The sequence below is a fragment of the Euwallacea fornicatus genome, chromosome 17, assembly GCF_040115645.1.
Source record: "Euwallacea fornicatus isolate EFF26 chromosome 17, ASM4011564v1, whole genome shotgun sequence".
NCBI classification, from domain to species: Eukaryota; Metazoa; Arthropoda; class Insecta; order Coleoptera; family Curculionidae; genus Euwallacea; species Euwallacea fornicatus.
The window spans coordinates 1,359,590-1,376,608 of record NC_089557.1 but is presented as its reverse complement, the minus strand read 5'-3'; the positions used below and the strand labels follow the sequence as shown (position 1 = coordinate 1,376,608).

Genomic DNA, 17,019 nt, shown 5'->3' with positions numbered 1-17,019 from the left:
TCTTGTCATTTATTAATTGAAATACGTGACAAAACTAAAAAAAAAACTTTAAAATCTGGCAACGCTGTAGCCGTCCCTTTTGTCAATATTTAATGTCAAAAGGAAACAGATATGAATGAAAAATTGCGAATGTGAATTGTAACTTTGAATAATTATTATTTTAAGTTATTAATACATTCTTAAGTAATAAAAAACTGCCCTATTTGGACATATTTTGAGCAAAACAAACATTTTTCTCTTCCACTACCTTTTCATCAGTAATAACGACCGTTCGGGAAAATAAAATCTTGGAGGGCTTAAAGCACATTGGATAAACAGTTTTAGGCCTCTTATTTTTACGTTTATTTGAGGCCTTTTCAGCCTTAAATAGACTGTCTCGTTCAATTGATCATGTTTTTTCATCCTAACAAGGAAATATCGTTATCAAAGCAATTTTCTGGACAATTGGTGTATGGAAACCACTGGCGATTTTCACATTCTTCTAAAACGTTTTTCTTGTAAATGTCGAGGAGCGCCCCGCCGCATGAAAATTTATTAAGTGTTATTGTTTTAACATCTCCAATGGAATTTTAGTAATTTTGGGTCCACTATTGCTGAATGTTAATTGACCAAATTTGATATAAACAGAACGTACAAAGCTTGTCAAAATAAAAGAACTTTATTAACGAGAAATAGCAAAGTTTTTACAACTTTTAGTGGTGAAATCTAGCCCATCTTGCATCCGGAAATGTTGACGATCTCTTGGGGACATACGATCTGCTTGAAAGAAGCAGGGGGGTTGGAGCGGCCATTCAAAAATTCCCACCTATATAAAAAAAAAACATGTCTCCGAATCCAGCTGAATCAAGCATGTCGCTATTCTGACCGTAGGAATGACTTCATATCTGTAATTTTCATCCAAAGTTCAGTCTTAATTCATTTTACCTAAATTTGCATCCACGTTTGAAAACTTCAGGCAATTGATTGCACTCATCCTCAGTACCAACTCCACCATATTGGTCATCCCAACCTTAGTCAGGCGCGTTCCACTGCTTCTTGCATCCCAGAGTGTAGTAGCCGACACCACCGCCAAGAATGTTGAATTCGATGTTGTTTTCAGTACTATTCGTGATACTGGAGCCTCCGGTATTGGTGATTTGCACGATTATTTGTTTGCCAGAGCAGTCGTCCCATTCACCCAATTTAAAAGTAACCAGGAAGCATGTGCAGCACATGTTTTCGGGAGGATTGATGAAGGCAGCAGCGGCGAATCTATATTCAGAAAGGGTTTGTTTTTAATCTGATTGAAGATGGTGAAGATGCCTACCCATAGGCCAATGAGTAATTGATTATATAGCTTTGTTGGTTGTTACAAATGTATGAGGTACCATCGGCTTTACATCCGGATTGGACGTTTCCGTAGCTGACGATTTCACCGTCGACATCGCACGCTTTTACTGGACCTAAGAATTCAAAAATTTCAGTAAAAAACTATTTGAGATTTCATGGTATTTACCAAAGTCAGTGTCAATATTTTCGGCCCAGGCACAGGTGAGTTTGCAACAATCCCAGTACCGGGAGGTTGTGCTTTCCGCTTCGAATCAATTTTCCACGAACTGGATCTTGGGTTGGCGCTCAATAAAGGCAGCAACGCCTAATAAAGTGTTTTGTTTTTTATTTAACATTTCTTTTTATTTTCTTCTCTTTACTCACAAAAGCTGACAGCAACAAAAGAGCTACACAAAGCTTCATGGTCAACACGCCATAAACATACTCAAAGCAGTATTTTTCGACCCCTTATATAATTCGATTCTCAAGAGGGCACTCGAATGAGTTATTTATCGGGTACTTGAGCAGCTCAAAGTAATCTACTCCTTATGAAAGTTAGAGAAGAAGTTGAGTGATTAATTTGATCATATTCCCATTGCGTTCTGTATAGTGTAGACTCGTAGCGGGCGTATTTAAAGACTGTAAAGTCGCTGATAAGTGAACATTATTTCAATTCTTTTTAAAACCAATAATGGAAAAAAGTTATTTTACGGAACTCCTTTGGATTAATTACCATGTGCTTGTTCAACGCACATTCACGTATTTGGGGTAACGGCTGTGAAGCAATCGAAATTTGTTGTAAACACTCAAAATCTAGTGGTTTATTTTTGTTCTCGAGTGAGTCATGCCATCGAAAATCTCAATATATATTATTAGCAGTTCCAAAACAACTTATGAACCGTAAACTGCAGTGTTTTTGTGCTTAAATAATAGTTTACTACACAAAAAAGAGGCGCACGAGCCTTGCGAAACTGCGTTAAAAACCACTTGATGATACACATTCATCCTGCAAACGAGGCTATCCACACTTTTTGTGTTATTTATTCACAGTTAGCGCCATTAAAGAAGCAGATTCTTTTCTACTGAAAAATATTTATTGTACGTGTTAATGTACAAAAGGCGGCACGTTTTTAAGGAAATGGTGGAGGCGCACTGGGATCCCAAAATTTCTGCAATATTGTCCTCAACGAATAGGACGTCAACAGAGTACTAACAATATGTGCTTTATTATACATTAAAGCAGCAACCCGTGTTTTGTTAATAAAACAATTAAAAATTTAATATCACAGCACTTTCTTAGATACAATATATAAATACACCACCTAAAACATTCCATCATTAATGCCGATGGGCACTAAAACAGCCAAAAATAAAATGAAATTCCTCAGGACATGCTTCCAATCTTCGGGCACGGCATATGGCAAGAGCACTTTAGTCACCTGGTGTATCTCGTGGGAAGCGCACACGAAAATATACGTTGTGAGAATCAAATTTAGTACCGGGAACCCCGGAAGTAATACCAAAACCCCGTGGGTGTCCGCTGCCAACCAAATGTGATACTGACTCAGGAATAGTTCCAAATGAATCTCCCCGAACCAGGCGAAAAATGTGGAATAACGAGTGCGGAGCATCCCTGAAACGTTCCTCAAGAATGTGTAACTTACTATAGGGATAAAAACTACGTAGGAGTGAATTTCACTGCATTCCGGCTCATTTCTACAAATGAATGTTATAGTGGTATATGTGCCAAGACCTACAAAAGCCGCTAAAGTAGCACTTAGCGCAATCCTCCTAGAAAACAGATTGGAGTGATTATTGTCGTCATAAATATTATACTTTTGCCCTGCAATTAACAAAACTGAAAAGCACATGCCATAGATAATAGAATATCTATCCAACTTCCAGCGGTACCACCATTCATGAATGTCATCGTCAGTGGTTACAAAAAGCGCTTTCCAGGGCCGCGTAACGAAAATTTTCTCGAAGAAAACCTCGGAGAGGAACAAGATTGTGATAATGCTAAATAAGCCAATGAACTTGATGAGTAGATAGAAGAACTGCATCACGTTGTTCTCCGAGTTTTGGGCAGTTATGTGAGGTGGGAAAGTCAAGAAGCAATAGATCATCATGTACCAGAAAGAGAGCAGGGGACCGAAATAATAAAATTGATAAGGCCGATTCATGCAGAGGCACAGAGTGACGGTCATGAAATTTAGCTTAAATAAATTGCGGAAGAAATTCACGATTCCCATGTCGCCGCGGTGCCAAACGTACGAGAATTGTTCATAACCCAGTAGAAATAAATACGCGGAAATCAGCACTTTAACGTGCATTTTTATCACCAAAATCCGACTAGCACCAGTCACATGGTATACCAAAATAACCAGCTGCATCCATCCTTTGCACTCGTTTAGTTGGTCTCTATGCAAGATCTTCGTCAGCTTGCTGTCTTCAGTGAAAAACAGCCCCAAAACCATCACATATCCAATGGGCAACCAAAAGCTAAACTCCGAATAGTACTTGTTTTCCTTCATAAAAAAATTAGTGCGATCGCACACGAAGAAATACGACATGATGATAAACATTTTAGTCAGCGATTTGAAGAGAAGAAAGTAGTTCTTGTTATTTGGATGCACTGTTTCAGTATCTCCGTCTGGAAGACATTGATAGTCGTGCAGGGGACGCCCTCTAAGCTTTTTTATGAAGCGATACATGCTCATAAAAGTCGCTATTAACACGCTAAAATATCAAATATCAATTCGGGCTTCGTCTAAAAATCACTTAACGTACCACCCCGCCAAAATCACGAAAGTGACAATCTGCAGCGTTGTATAGGCCTCCATAGAACTGCAACAAGTTCCATCATTGAAATTCATATCCTCATTGCAAAACATGTTTAGCAATATCTGAGTGCAATGCTGTAAAGGTCTATCAGCCAAATGTATCCCATCGGGACTTTCTAAGATCATGCTTTGGCCAATAAGGCGAAAACTCCACCACAAATTTGCTTTTGAGTGCGATAATATCTAAAAATGGGTGTTTACAATGTGCATTGCAAGCTTACTTATTAATACCTCTATGGCTGCATTATTGTATAAATCAATTAAATTATTATCCAAAGGGGATGGATCTTTGAGGAGCTTGTCTTCATTAACTGGGGCTTGAATAGTCCACAAAGTTTTGCATTTTTTCCCATACAAATTGTCTATTGGGACCACTAAATTGGTGATATTCATTTTGTATTGATCTACTAAAGATTTTGAACCATTTGAACTTATTATTGATTGCAACACAGAACCTGTGACTATCATTGAAGGAGAATCTTCTGACGACTCCCAATTCCTATGAATAATAATTGTGGGACACCATTAATGTGAATATTAGTCCTTACCTAAAGTACTCAATCATTTCTTTGGAGATAAAGGGCATCCACACAAATTCAACTTTAATGTTCAAGTTATGGTCAAAATAAGACAAATTCATGCTTGGGTTGTTGAGTTCAGTAACCATGCCTTCATTTTGAGTAATATGATTAACAAAGCTGTAATACAATTGTCGGATTCTAGAATCACCAATAAATGTAAAATATGTTTTAGAGCCATAATAAGCTTTATATCTAAGACATCTCTTTGTGTCGCTGAAATTAGATAAAATACATCTGTTTTATGAGTTAATCACACAGTAAAATGTATTTACATTTTGGTATAAGGGTGCAACATACATCCATAAGGTTGCCACTGTTGGTCTCCTTTGTATCGCCCATCTGAGAGAAGCCAGCGACATGAGTTTGTACCTAAAATAGATTGGTAGATTAGCATGAATGTATTGATGAGGATTGTTACTCAGTTTGTATTATTACATACCAGGAATGCCCAACCTTTTTCTCAGCTTATATTTACAAAGTAATGAGATAGGAGAAGCTACTTACCATACTTCACATCGTATTTAACGTGCAGCAAGGCGTGGTAACAGGCAAAACACAATATCATAAACAGAGCCAGTTTCTTGGCATTTTTGGCATTAATTTCCTCAATGACCTTCTCGATCCTAGAATTCTCGCTCGTCATACTCTTCCAATTGCTAATAAATTAATTACTAGTTCATTAATGCCCAGAATTAAACATTTTCAATTATTTAAAAGAGATTACTTTATGTTATTGGCAATCTTTTAAAACTTAAAAAGGCAAATTTCCCATTTACTCATTAAAAAAAAAAAACTTGAAGTAAACTGTACTAAAACGCGCTATAGACCATACGAGGACGTCGTTGATTATGTGAATTTCAACAGTTTTTTTGACAAAAATTATTCGGAACAATTACCAATTTTGCAAGAAAAATGTAAACAAAAAAAGTGTGGTTAGGATGGAGATTGCTACAATTATTGATGTGACATTTGGCAGATGACGGGAACAAAGGACCTTTTGTCTTGAATGTCTAAAAAGTAGTAAATAGAGTTGTGCGAATCAATAACTAAAAGGTTACGAACTTGAAGTTAAGGAAAAAGTGAATGCGCAAGAATTTGAACTAGGATTTTGGACGTATAATAGGAACGAAAAAAAAAACACGTTTTTTTAAGTTTTATTTTAAACATGTTAAAAAGACATCTTAAAAATGATAAGTGTTATCAACATAAAAAGCGGTGGCACGGTTATACGTTAATCGCTTCGCATGTCCCTAATACTGAGCAATATACATTTATTAGTATACAAATGAAAAAATAAATTTAATAAATACATAGCTGTCAACGTAAGGACCTCTATCGAGAATTTCTGGCAACATGTAGAAATTCAATGGGACATCCCTCGAATCAGGTCATTGGAATATAGAGTCCGACAGCTCGTCATCGGTTTATAGGAAATTTATGCTGAAGAAGTTCTTCTGTTCAAAATATTGCGGGAACAACTCACAAAGAGCTGTACTACAAGTATTACGTCTACGGACGGACATATAAATATATAATTAGCTTTAATGCTTCGTATGAAGGCGATCATTAAAAAACTTTCAAGTGCTGAAACATTAGAAGCGTATTTTGGATAAGTTCATCGGTTTTCAGTAGCAAATCAAATATTAATATGATAGCGACTGAGTTAACTAACGCCTTATGGTTACGATGCATTGTTCCCCTGTAAGTTTTTTTAACGATCAGCTGTCAGGTAAAATGCAAAAGATCGCATTCGCTTGCTAAAGGCTAAAGACGATCGACGTCCAGTTTCTATGTAGGCAACAAATCGAAATCGTCACTGACTTGTACTAACGGCACGTGTAAATCGTCGATTTTCGGCGTGCACTTTTTGTCGCACATATTCAGCTCCTTCAGCTTCCACTCCCAATTCATTTTCTGTACCGAGTGAAGGGAATCGGCTTCCTGGTGCTGGCGCAGTAGCATGTGTTCTTTGATTTTCTCCCACTTGTCGTCCACGTCTTGCAGCCAACTGAGAAACAATCGCCCTAAAAATGCCATTTTCTCTTTAACGTAAGGTAAAAAATAAAAGTATAAAAAGAGGCACAGATAGATATTATACATCGGACGACGAAAATAACATTTTCTGTAAATGAGAACAAGGTAATTTTACCATTGTATCTAGATCTAGCGTTCCTGTCCTTTTCTTCCTGCTCGGGCGTAATTAAATTATAAACTTCTTCATCTCGAAGGATTGTACATACAGAAAAAGGTAGAGATTGATTGGCCAATGCTCTGGCAGCCCGCCCATGCACTCTCAATATTTCCTGCTCCACTGACAACACCAGTTTCTCTTTTTCTATAACGTGCTGAAAAAAGACACCTTTGAAAATTGCCAAAATTCTTCTACGTCTCTTCATACCTGCATTCTTAACTTATATCGCTCCTTCTCTTGCTCCGCAAACAAATCTTTTAGTTGGGAGGGTAAAGTGGGTGGATAATTAATGGTAGGCGTGGTAGGAGTGGTATTTGCCAACATGTAGGTGCATCTGCTCATCAAATAGTCCTTAAAACCCTGTGGTGGTTTGGGTTGCACTAGGAAGAATCCCTTGCGCCGCTTTTCAATCTGAAAAACACGCACGACTAAAAAAACTTTATCGCGTAATAAATTAGATGGTTCACTTGTTGTCTGATGTTCATAAACAGTTTGTAGCAATTGGTAATAGGTTGATCATGGGGATGTACTTCCCCTCGTGCTTCCGTCGAAGATTCCCCATTATCAGCAGCCTGCTGCTGAACTTGTGCTTGCTCCCTCTGCTTCATTTTTCTTTTGCGTGGATGCAGTTCCACTGGTGCCGGAGCAGGAGGAGGAGGAACTGGAGTGGCGCTTGTACTCATTGAAGCATTGGGATCTGGCTCCTGCTTCTGTTCACTAACCTGCTCGTCATTTTGTGCACTTTGCGGCTCCTTTTTCTCGCTATCTTTCGACCCGCTCAAAGCTTCAGGGCTACTGCTACCAGCGGGTGTTTCTTTGTCTGTCGAATCATTGCTATTCGAACTAGCAACAACGTAGGGCAGCGCCTGGTGAGATCTCTGAGAGCTATTTTTACCTGTCAAAACTCAACATTAAACTAAGAAGTAAGAAATACATTTCAGACGGACCATTTCTACTAGTACCAGTCTCCTGTTCGTTCGACGCACTTTGCGGTATTACAATTTTTAGAGGGGGCACTTTCAGGTCTGTTTTGCCGTCTCCAGAGTTTGAGGAACCCTCCGCCTGCGTCAAAGGTTTCGACTTGGAAAATTATACAGATAGATACTCACTTCAGCATCACTGGAGCTGTTGTTCGATATGGGTTTAGGGCTGTCCTCCGGGCTCTTTTTATCCGTCGCAACAACGGAACTCGCCTTCGCAGATCCAGATTTCCCAGAACTGACCACTGATTGCTTGCCACTGCTCTGCCCCTTGTTTTGCCCTATGCAAGAGTTATAACTACTAAAAACCACATAAACTTTTTTACCTCGTTGAGTAGTCTTTCCTCCCTCCTTCGAACCGTCTTCCTTACGCTTTTTCTTCTTATTCTCCTCATCCTTTTCGCTGTCTTCGTTCCCCTCAAACTCAGAGTGGCTTCGCTTATTCGATTCGTCGTTGGCGGTGGACGTGGGCACAGACAGTGGATCTGTAACGTCCATTTCAGAATCCACACCTTCAGTATTTTTCTCCGAAGACGAATCGGTGTCCTAAAGAAAGTAAAAGCCGCCGAGTTACAACTTTTTATCTTTGTATCCTGCTGCCACCACCAGCCCTTTGCGTACCTTCACGGACTTGAACTCGTATACATCTTCGGTGCTGGAGGCGTTTTTTGTCTCCATAGTGTCGCTAGAAGATGCACTTTTTTGCTTGTCCGTAACGACCGAAGAGACTTTTTTATCATCCCTTGAACGCAGTGGGGTTCGGTTCGTCGAGGAACTACTAGTTTCTGAAAAAAAATACGTACTTTTCAAGAAACAACAAAACTGGTGTATTTGATCACTCATATTTGAATAACGGCGACATTAGGCAAGCTCTTTAACCTGAATTAACTACCGCTGTAGATTTTCCTAGAACACGCCAACTTTAGCAATGGGATCATTATTCGCCTTATCAATCGTGTTTTGCGGTCAATTTTGATACCTTGGCGAAGGGAACTGCGTGCTTAGTTTTATTATGTCCATGATAAATCTTAAGGAATTTTAAAATTTATCTAAAGCCATAAAAACCCATTTAAGTGATCTTCGGAGCGATCGAGAGATACAGGGCGATTCCGAATTTGGGAAAATCGTTTTTCTAGCAAATAAGGTAATTTTTATTTAACGAAGATGGAGGCGAACGATAATCGAAACAGCTTAAGGGCTCAAGGATGTTTCGAAAAAGTCAAATACTGTTTCGGACACATTACGTGTAGGCAGTATCGGCCTTAGGAGAGGGACGAGTTGCTCAACAGCCCAGAAAAATGCTTTCTTGACAAAATGATGTATGAAGATATTTGGACATAAAGAATGATGCATTACATTGGGCCCAATCTGAAACCTACTTTCCTAGTAGGCGGCAATTAGGAATTCCACTTAGGAGCTAGGACTTGCTAAGGCCGGCCCTGTGTGCGGAGATATTTCTCATTTCGACTCTGTATAATAAACGCTTTCATTGCCATTATATTTAAAATTTCCCCCACTGGTTACCTACAAATAATTCACACTCCCAACCATTTAGACAATACATGCAGGACCGGTTTATTTTTATTGGAACAACGACAATTAACAATTCCACAATTAGCCATTCCGCTCTCGTCTATTATATTTCCGTCGATCAAAACAATGACAATTTATCAACAATTTTCGATATACATCTATTTACACAGGTTTAAGGTGAGCATTCGATAGACGGTCGCGTAAACACAAAATTGGGTTATCCGGGCTGAAAAACGCCTTGGAAATTGTCCATATTTAGCAACACATACTAGAGTTAAATCAATAATAGCCTTTACTTGATATGTTCGCTTCGGTATATTTTCGTTATAGAAGGTCAATGCATAAACAACTCGCACTTTGAAAATATTATGCAGGAGCAAGGAAAGCGGTTTCATTAAGTCACAGTCGTTTTTTCCATCTAGAGGTTAACGAGAGGAGAAAGAGTGCGATTCAATAATAATTGTATTAAGGTGCACTGTTAACGAAACCAACGAATCGTCTGAAAAGAGGCCTAATCCACCCCTGTTCAAAAACAATCGACAACAGCAATTGATTACCTAAACATCAGCAGCAGGGGCAAAAAGCCGCCTCTTTCAGTCTCAATTAGTCAGTCCACTTCACTGGATTTTCACACTTACTCGTCACACGGCTCTTCACAATGACGCTTTCTTTAAGGACATTGAACCAATATAAATCAGTCTCCCCTGCCGGTCGCTCTAAGCCGATAGCTCCTACTGTTATTTCCGCCTTTAGAGCAATACCACAGTCTCATTTTTAATTGTCACAAACCACTGTGTTACAATGGACTTTTCGCAGGTGTGCGACAATCCAATCGGGGCAGCAGCGAAGCTGAGTGAGAACTACTCAACAGGCGCTAACCTCGCGACTGCGAAACGCAACTTGGACACGTCCATATTGATTGAAAGACAACGAAAAACGTGAAACAAAGGGCATTCATGCTCGGATTACCTTTGTGAAACGACTGGGCGGCTCGCCGCATCGTCCGGCACTTACTGCTGCCGTTTTTGCAGCAGGAAATCTGTATTTCTCGGCGAAGAAAATGGTCGTCTCCGACCCGGTGCGATAGCAGGAAGTTTTATCCTGACGCAAATAGTGTTGTACTATTCAGGCGGCTATTGTACTAAATTACAAATATTCCTTGGGCAAATGCCTGAAAGCGCACGTCGGTTAAGCAGATAAGTTCATCATTTATTTCTTTCCAAGAAATTCGCAAATTACCGTCCAGTGAAGGGGCACCATTTCCTTTTGAGTTCAAGTGATTTGCGGGATCGATGTCGGGCCATTCAATAACAATTTCATCGATATTTACATTCTGGACATTGATCAGTTGGACACTGAATTTTTGACTCGAGATTTTTACAGACATAAAGTGTAGAACTTAAGTGGTTCAATTTTCCATTTCCTTCCTCTGAATCCTTATATATCAACTTTATGTGGTGCTACAGTACATTTTATAAGCATATGTATTGTACAAAATGTAGTACAATATTTCTAATGGAAGCAACCTTTATCAACACAAGCCTGAACGCAAGGTTACATGGCACGTCGCAGAATGCAAGCCGGCCATTTATTGCTTCTCTGCGTCGTTGCGTGCGACAGAGATGAGACGATCAGCTGGCACGATAAAACTGCCCCTACTGCCTCGTATCGATTCACAAATAAGTAACGAGGGGCTATTTACTTTATTGTTGTCCATTTTTCTTCTCCCACCTGTAGAATCTGTTTATTGCTTGTGTGATGAACGTATTTCAATATTCGATCTGAACAGGAAGCTCCACATAAACTCTTTAAATGGTTATCAAAGGGATAACCCACAAGAGTTAATAGCCAAAAGTCGCGAATTAGTTAATCTAGGGGTTCATTGCCTTTCACACAGTGCGTTAAATACTCACCTGGTAAAGGCAAATTGGTATTGAGCAAATAAGGTTGCACACTGGCTGACGCCAGCTCCAACGGGGTCTTCCCTTTAGCATTTTTCACATGAATATCAGCCCCTTTCTCAACCAGCAATTTAACCAACTTCAAATGCCCATTGGACACTGCATCATGCAGAGGCGTATCATTGTCCAGTCCTAACAAACGAGAACATGAATTTTGCCCAACATTTACACCAAAATCGCGGACCTTTTGCATTGATATTCGCCCCCGATTGAATCAGCCTTAAGGCCACTTCATACCACCCATGATTGCAGGCTTCATGCAATGGGGTCCAGCCTGAAATTGTTATTAATAGTCTATTGTAAAACACCCGAATGGAATTCAATTTTCAGAAGAGTATTATTTCGGACTTCAAGGCTGGGGCCATAGGAACAAATTGAATTACCGGCAAAGTCGGCTACGTTAGGATCGGCGCGGTGCGCTAACAATCTACAGACTTGCTCTACATCGCCCTTAATAGCTGCTAAATGCAAGGGGGTTTCACCTCTTTCGTTGCGGTCGCGGGTTTTTGAGCTCGAGCTGCTGGGGCTTCGCGAATCGGACTCTGTCCCTGAAGACGTCATCTGCATTAGCAGTGCCAACTGCTGACGCTCGGACATTGGGGTCACTAGCGGATTCCTCGTGTTGGGACCTGAGCCTTTGGGTCGCACATTGGCAGGCATTTTCGGTCTGATGCATATCAGTTTGTTAGATTGGACGATTTGCTTCAGGTTCAGGGTGCAGTTGCTTACCTTCCACTTTTAGTTGAAACTGGAGGCAAATAAATTGGTTGCTTTGATGTTTACAATTGCAGTTTTACTCATGAGAGGAAGCTCCACTATTTTTCTAAACACACAGCTTAAAAGGAACTGCGTTAAAGTATAAACACAAAAGAGACGCTAACTGAGGACTATCATTTGAATGAAGACAGAAGGGAAAATACGAAACCACCAAAATATGACGCCAAAACGTTTAGCTTGGCCCTAAAAACTAAAAAAGCTCTGGCTATGGCTACTACTTATTCGTGCAAATACAAAGATCGATGATTTAAGTGCGGCAATATCGCTAGTAGTGCCATTTTAACATACAATTCTCTTGTATGTTTTTAAATAATTATTTGTGCTAAATAAATTGAAAATGTATGGGGTATTTAATTAACACCAATTCGTTGTATAATTAGATTTACCTTATAATAAACACTTAATAACACAAAGCAAAAACTTACTAGGCAATTTCACTGCAAGTTCTGACAACGGTGGAAGAATATTACAAATGTCAGAAATTTGTCAAAGTCATACACCTGAACTCGCTGGAAACCTCGTCTGGAAACAGTCAACGTCACCCGATTTTCCGTGTTAGTTTAGATGTAATGTTTTCCATAAAATATTTTAAATAATTTCAGTCCAGAAGCGTGAAAAATGGTATGTTTGGAGCTCAATCCAATATCTTTAGACGGCACCTAATACGGTGCTTACTAAATCTTCTTTTTATTGTTAATTTCTAGGTTCTTATAGCTGCAGCAGTTTGCACCAGAGCGGGCAAAAGTGAGTACACCTTGTAAAGTTCTTGATGTGTATTTTGCCTTTGTAACAATTATATTACGTGTTAATTTGCTGATGCGGAGTGTAATGTATTCCGTATTTGTACCAAGTTTGATTTATGGGTAAAATCTCAGATACAGTGGATATTTACTTACTTGTACATGCCTATGTAGCGTATAAGTCATATGTAATCCACACAATGGCAACTTAATGTTTTTTTAACAAATTTAGTAAATAGGCAAAAATTTTCTGAAAGCTTTATTGAACATATATACATATCTTAAATATGACTATGTATTGACAAAAAGGAATTACTTAAGTGAAAATTTCATGTTTCCAAACATTTTTTACCCCCTGTATGAATTGCCATCATTGTGGCAACCTTTGATTCTTAGTTTAAATTTAATTTTCTGTTTGTCCTTTCTCAGCAATTGTCTCTCGACAATTCGTTGAAATGACAAAGGCCCGCATAGAAGGCTTATTAGCAGCCTTCCCCAAATTGGTCCCCACAGGCACCCAGCACACATTTGTTGAAACTGACTCTGTTCGTTACGTCTATCAGCCATTGGAACGCCTTTATATGCTCCTTGTCACTACCAGGGCCAGTAACATCTTAGAGGATCTAGAAACTCTTCGTTTATTCGCAAGAGTTGTAAGTTTAAATAGAAGTCACCAGTGGCATACATTTTAATACCAAATTTAATAGATTCCAGAATACTGTAGGTCTTTGGAAGAAAGCGAAATAGTGGACAATGCGTTTAATTTAATTTTCGCATTTGACGAAATCGTAGCTTTAGGTTATAGGGAGAGCGTAAATTTGTCGCAAATTCGCACATTCGTGGAGATGGACTCGCACGAAGAGAAGGTTTATCAGGCGGTTAGACAGGTTCGTTTCGTTTAAAACACCTGTTGCGCGATTTTAATTTAATTTGAATTTAGTCGCAAGAGCGTGAAGCTAAGTTGAAAATGCGCGAAAAGGCAAAGGAGCTGCAGCGGCAAAAGTTGGAGCAAATGAAAAAAGGCATTAAAGCTAATTTCGGGAGCTCTAGCGGCTTCGGTCCGGGTTCCAACAGCACTTACACTCCTTCCACCACAGTGGATGTCGTCAGTACCGTGCAAAACGACGTTAAGCCGCCGTCGCATTCGTTCACGCAGCAAAAGCGGGGCATGAAGCTGGGCAACAAGGGCAAAGATGTGGATTCCTTTGTAGACCAACTTAAATCAGAGGGTGAAAAAATCATCACAACACCTTCGAATAACATTCATTCGGACACCAAGACGCCTACCATTAAAACTGATATCGACGAGTAAGTTTTTGCTCTGAGGAAGGTTTTGGTAGTACTAAGTAATTCTTGCAGTGTCCACTTACGATTGGAAGAAAAGCTGATAGTTCGTTTAGGCAGGGATGGCGGTGTACAACAATTTGAAGTATTAGGTCTTGTAACGCTTCACATTGGCAATGAAAAATGGGGAAGAATAAGAGTGCAGTTGGAGAACAAAGATACCAGAGGAGTGCAGCTGCAAACACACCCGCAAGTGGACAAGGAGCTGTTCAAATTACGATCACAAGTTGGTTGTCCTTATTCTTTCTTTCTAGATCATATATTTTTTTGTAATTAGATCGGTCTTAAACAAGCGGCCAAGCCTTTCCCGTTGCATTGTGACGTCGGAGTGCTCAAGTGGCGCCTCCAAAGTACCGAAGAATCATTCGTGCCTTTGCTCATCAACTGTTGGCCTTCCGAAGCTGGTGACGGCAGTTGTGATGTGAACATCGAATACGAGTTGGCTCATACGAATCTAGAACTAGCAGACGTGAACATCATTATTCCCTTGCCGTAAGGGATTTTTTTTCTTTCAATCTATGAAATTTTTATTATTTTTCTGTTGCAGCATCGGATGCACACCTACAGTGGGCGAATGCGATGGTACTTACAATCACGAATCGAGGAAAAATCAGCTGGTTTGGAGCCTGCCTTTCATCGATACGAGCAACAAAACTGGCTCCTTGGAATTCAATGCGCCAAAAGCCATCCCTGGAGATTTTTTCCCGTTGCACGTCACTTTCACGTCGAAATCATCTTATGCCAATATTAAGGTTTCTTGTTCGCTCTTGAAGAGGGACTTTTTGAGTCATGTTTATTCTTTTCTTTTGCAGATTTTAGACGTTTTGCTGGTGGATGACGATTCTCCGGTGAAACACTCCGCCGAGTCCGTGCTACATCCCGACAAATATGAAATAGTCTAAGAAACTTCTGAGTTTAAACTAATTATAATTCAATGTTTACTAAACAAAATCCGTTATATTATTATATGTATATTATTTGAAATGTTACTTTTGAATACAAAAACAAGTATCTTTGATTTTATTTCTCCTATTAAAGTATTAAGAGGCTTTTGTTTTTTGATGTTTTTCTGTAAAAAGAAACCCTACACCTTAAATTTTGAGCCTAGCTATCACCTTATTTTATTGAGTTTTAAACATGATACATAGCAAATTTGGAATTCCTAATTTGTTATAAATAGTCTTGTACCAACAAGGTAAAAGGCTACTTTCAAATCTCTAGAAACAAACAAAAATGTGTGTAAGGAACCAGATTACCTTGCTGTTGAAACAGATCTATATATATATATCTCATGGAAACAAACTGTCCAGGATTGAAAACAATTTCAATGTTCAGTATTAAACATGACAAAAATGTTATTTAAGCAAACTATAAATAATTATTCTCTAATTTTCTGCTCTTAAACGCGCTTAAATTCAAAAGCTTGTCATCTTAAGATTTGTACTCATAAATCCCTCCTTAACCCACTCACTCTATTGTGCATTCAACCTCTCTAGCTCATGATGTTTTCTTTGAAACATATACTTTTGATAGTTGTAATCTTCCCCGTCAGTATTCCAGGCTATATACATATACCCAGTTAGAATTACAGCCAAAAGAAGCCTGTCCAAACTATAAGAATAATTTTTAATTTAGACCTATAGATACTTTATGAAATTATTTAAACATACCTCATTACTGGGACGAACCAAAAGACTAATAAAAAACCCAAAAAACTTGGGTGTCTCATGTGAGCATTCAGCTTCTGCAGCCGCAAAGATTTACGAAAATTTGGGTTTGGTAGATTCATTACACTGTAATAAACCTGCAATTTCTTAAATAAAATAGTCACCTAAACCAACTGCAGCATTATACTTGTTTTAACCCTAAAAGCTCAGTTACGTCAGTGCAAACATTCGCCACATAAATGACAGTCCAGGCAGTACTGTGAAAACCAATGTACAAATACAAAATTGGTTTATAACTTAAGTTGATGTTCCATAAAACATATGGGGCAAATGTCCAGTATTTAATGGCAACCTGCAAGTTACAGTATAAAATTGATTTTACATTTTTGGGCAAATCAAACCAATAGAACAGCCGCTGTGGCTGTAATGTAAATGCTCCTTGAAATATCTGATAGTCTTAAGTTATATAGTAAGGATTTACAGCTTTCTGAGGCCATCGCTGAGTGCTGGAGCACAAACAATGAGAGCAGCACCATATCAGTTAAGAGTGCTCTGGATAAGGTCAGCCATAAATCTTAATAAAGGTAAATCAAGAGCTAAGGTTGTTCATTTTGTATTAAAGAATGTGACAAAGTACTTTACCCTCCTTTGCCTGCAGTATTGGTTTTGGAAAAGATAGGAAATAGGTCAATTCCAATATAACGTAAAAGACACAAATGAAACTGGACAGAGCGAATAAAAGCTTAATCAGTTTTAATACTTTGTTAATCATTTTTGCGGTTAAAAAGGGAAAAAAAGCTTTTATAAATCAGATTTTGATGGAGAATAAAAATAAAAATGACGCATTTATTAACCTAAAACGGAAAAAAGTAAACAAAAAAAAGGGGGGGGAGATCGTTAGGTAATGAGTCACTTTAGCTATTGGGTTTAATTTTGTTGTGCTTAAATAATGGAAGTTTAACGATTCTGGGTAGGTACAGATAGTGCTGTCGTTCTCTCGCTTATATACCCATAGGGAGACATATATATCCTTCATTCGTCGAATCTGGGTGTATAAAAACGATTACCTTGTGACGTCAATTGTCAAGTGAAAA

At 38.8% G+C, this 17,019-nt stretch overlaps 5 protein-coding genes across 10 annotated transcripts; 1 reads left to right on the top strand and 4 right to left on the bottom strand.

The window, feature by feature from the left end:
* Positions 1–639: 639 nt before the first annotated feature.
* Positions 640–5,663, bottom strand: LOC136344422 (N-acetylneuraminate 9-O-acetyltransferase). 3 transcript variants are annotated; one of them, XM_066291876.1, is made up of 10 exons: positions 5,237–5,663; positions 5,005–5,101; positions 4,700–4,945; positions 4,383–4,650; positions 4,099–4,334; positions 1,689–4,047; positions 1,496–1,633; positions 1,307–1,442; positions 925–1,251; positions 640–805 (listed from the first exon to the last, which is right to left on the bottom strand). In XM_066291876.1, exons 1-6 carry the CDS (start codon positions 5,373–5,375, stop codon positions 2,631–2,633), a joined length of 2,403 nt encoding a protein of 800 aa, XP_066147973.1. In that variant the 5' UTR covers positions 5,376–5,663; the 3' UTR covers positions 640–805; positions 925–1,251; positions 1,307–1,442; positions 1,496–1,633; positions 1,689–2,630. The 3 variants fall into 3 exon arrangements, with proteins under 3 accessions (XP_066147973.1, XP_066147974.1, XP_066147972.1); XM_066291877.1 differs by having other exon boundaries at positions 1,693–4,047; XM_066291875.1 differs by having other exon boundaries at positions 1,496–4,047.
* Positions 1,011–1,731, bottom strand: LOC136344527 (endoglucanase-like). The gene is made up of 4 exons (XM_066292068.1): positions 1,693–1,731; positions 1,555–1,633; positions 1,307–1,442; positions 1,011–1,251 (listed from the first exon to the last, which is right to left on the bottom strand). The coding sequence occupies exons 1-4, from the start codon at positions 1,729–1,731 to the stop codon at positions 1,011–1,013; spliced, it is 495 nt and encodes a 164-aa protein (XP_066148165.1).
* Positions 5,664–5,870: 207 nt separating the features above from the next.
* On the bottom strand, positions 5,871–12,369 carry LOC136344309 (ankyrin repeat domain-containing protein 11). 4 transcript variants are annotated; one of them, XM_066291614.1, is made up of 12 exons: positions 12,127–12,368; positions 11,781–12,064; positions 11,582–11,671; positions 11,350–11,529; positions 8,525–8,688; positions 8,230–8,449; positions 8,033–8,184; positions 7,871–7,985; positions 7,391–7,818; positions 7,131–7,334; positions 6,882–7,077; positions 5,871–6,756 (listed from the first exon to the last, which is right to left on the bottom strand). In XM_066291614.1, the coding sequence occupies exons 2-12, from the start codon at positions 12,055–12,057 to the stop codon at positions 6,521–6,523; spliced, it is 2,262 nt and encodes a 753-aa protein (XP_066147711.1). In that variant the 5' UTR covers positions 12,058–12,064; positions 12,127–12,368; the 3' UTR covers positions 5,871–6,520. The 4 variants fall into 4 exon arrangements, with proteins under 4 accessions (XP_066147711.1, XP_066147712.1, XP_066147710.1 ...); XM_066291615.1 differs by having other exon boundaries at positions 11,880–12,064; XM_066291613.1 differs by having other exon boundaries at positions 8,033–8,449; positions 12,127–12,369.
* A 289-nt stretch (positions 12,370–12,658) lies between these two features.
* deltaCOP (coatomer subunit delta) lies at positions 12,659–15,307 on the top strand. The gene is made up of 9 exons (XM_066291611.1): positions 12,659–12,795; positions 12,879–12,918; positions 13,344–13,567; positions 13,622–13,801; positions 13,855–14,222; positions 14,274–14,484; positions 14,536–14,750; positions 14,806–15,010; positions 15,071–15,307. The coding sequence occupies exons 1-9, from the start codon at positions 12,793–12,795 to the stop codon at positions 15,158–15,160; spliced, it is 1,536 nt and encodes a 511-aa protein (XP_066147708.1). The 5' UTR covers positions 12,659–12,792; the 3' UTR covers positions 15,161–15,307.
* Positions 15,196–16,804, bottom strand: LOC136344308 (nurim homolog). Its single transcript, XM_066291612.1, has 5 exons — positions 16,568–16,804; positions 16,327–16,499; positions 16,113–16,277; positions 15,929–16,062; positions 15,196–15,869 (listed from the first exon to the last, which is right to left on the bottom strand). The coding sequence occupies exons 1-5, from the start codon at positions 16,695–16,697 to the stop codon at positions 15,731–15,733; spliced, it is 741 nt and encodes a 246-aa protein (XP_066147709.1). The 5' UTR covers positions 16,698–16,804; the 3' UTR covers positions 15,196–15,730.
* Positions 16,805–17,019: the final 215 nt, after the last annotated feature.

Bases quoted from the DNA above. Each gene is read 5' to 3' on its own strand.
- LOC136344309 (XM_066291613.1), bottom strand. From the start codon at position 12,057: ATGCCTGCCAATGTGCGACCCAAAGGCTCAGGTCCCAACACGAGGAAT. The intron at 8,689-11,349 runs GTGAGTATTTAA...ATTTTTTTTCAG, and splicing joins TACCAATTTGCCTTTACCAG to AAACTAGTAGTTCCTCGACG. The intron at 7,819-7,870 runs GTCCGTCTGAAA...GAGTTTTGACAG, and splicing joins GACTGGTACTAGTAGAAATG to GTAAAAATAGCTCTCAGAGA.
- LOC136344308 (XM_066291612.1), bottom strand. From the start codon at position 16,697: ATGATTAACAAAGTATTAAAACTGATTAAGCTTTTATTCGCTCTGTCC. The intron at 16,278-16,326 runs GTTTGATTTGCC...TGTAACTTGCAG, and splicing joins CCACAGCGGCTGTTCTATTG to GTTGCCATTAAATACTGGAC. The intron at 16,063-16,112 runs GTATAATGCTGC...AAGAAATTGCAG, and splicing joins AGCTTTTAGGGTTAAAACAA to GTTTATTACAGTGTAATGAA.
- deltaCOP (XM_066291611.1), top strand. The intron at 13,568-13,621 runs GTAAGTTTAAAT...CAAATTTAATAG, and splicing joins TTCGTTTATTCGCAAGAGTT to ATTCCAGAATACTGTAGGTC. The intron at 15,011-15,070 runs GTTTCTTGTTCG...TTTCTTTTGCAG, and splicing joins CATCTTATGCCAATATTAAG to ATTTTAGACGTTTTGCTGGT.
- LOC136344422 (XM_066291875.1), bottom strand. From the start codon at position 5,375: ATGACGAGCGAGAATTCTAGGATCGAGAAGGTCATTGAGGAAATTAAT. The intron at 4,651-4,699 runs GTAAGGACTAAT...TATTATTCATAG, and splicing joins GAAATGATTGAGTACTTTAG to GAATTGGGAGTCGTCAGAAG. The intron at 4,048-4,098 runs GTACGTTAAGTG...TTGATATTTTAG, and splicing joins TTCGTGATTTTGGCGGGGTG to CGTGTTAATAGCGACTTTTA.
- LOC136344527 (XM_066292068.1), bottom strand. From the start codon at position 1,731: ATGAAGCTTTGTGTAGCTCTTTTGTTGCTGTCAGCTTTT. The intron at 1,634-1,692 runs GTGAGTAAAGAG...ACACTTTATTAG, and splicing joins TTTTGTTGCTGTCAGCTTTT to GCGTTGCTGCCTTTATTGAG. The intron at 1,443-1,554 runs GTACTGGGATTG...TTGAATTCTTAG, and splicing joins GCGGAAAGCACAACCTCCCG to GTCCAGTAAAAGCGTGCGAT.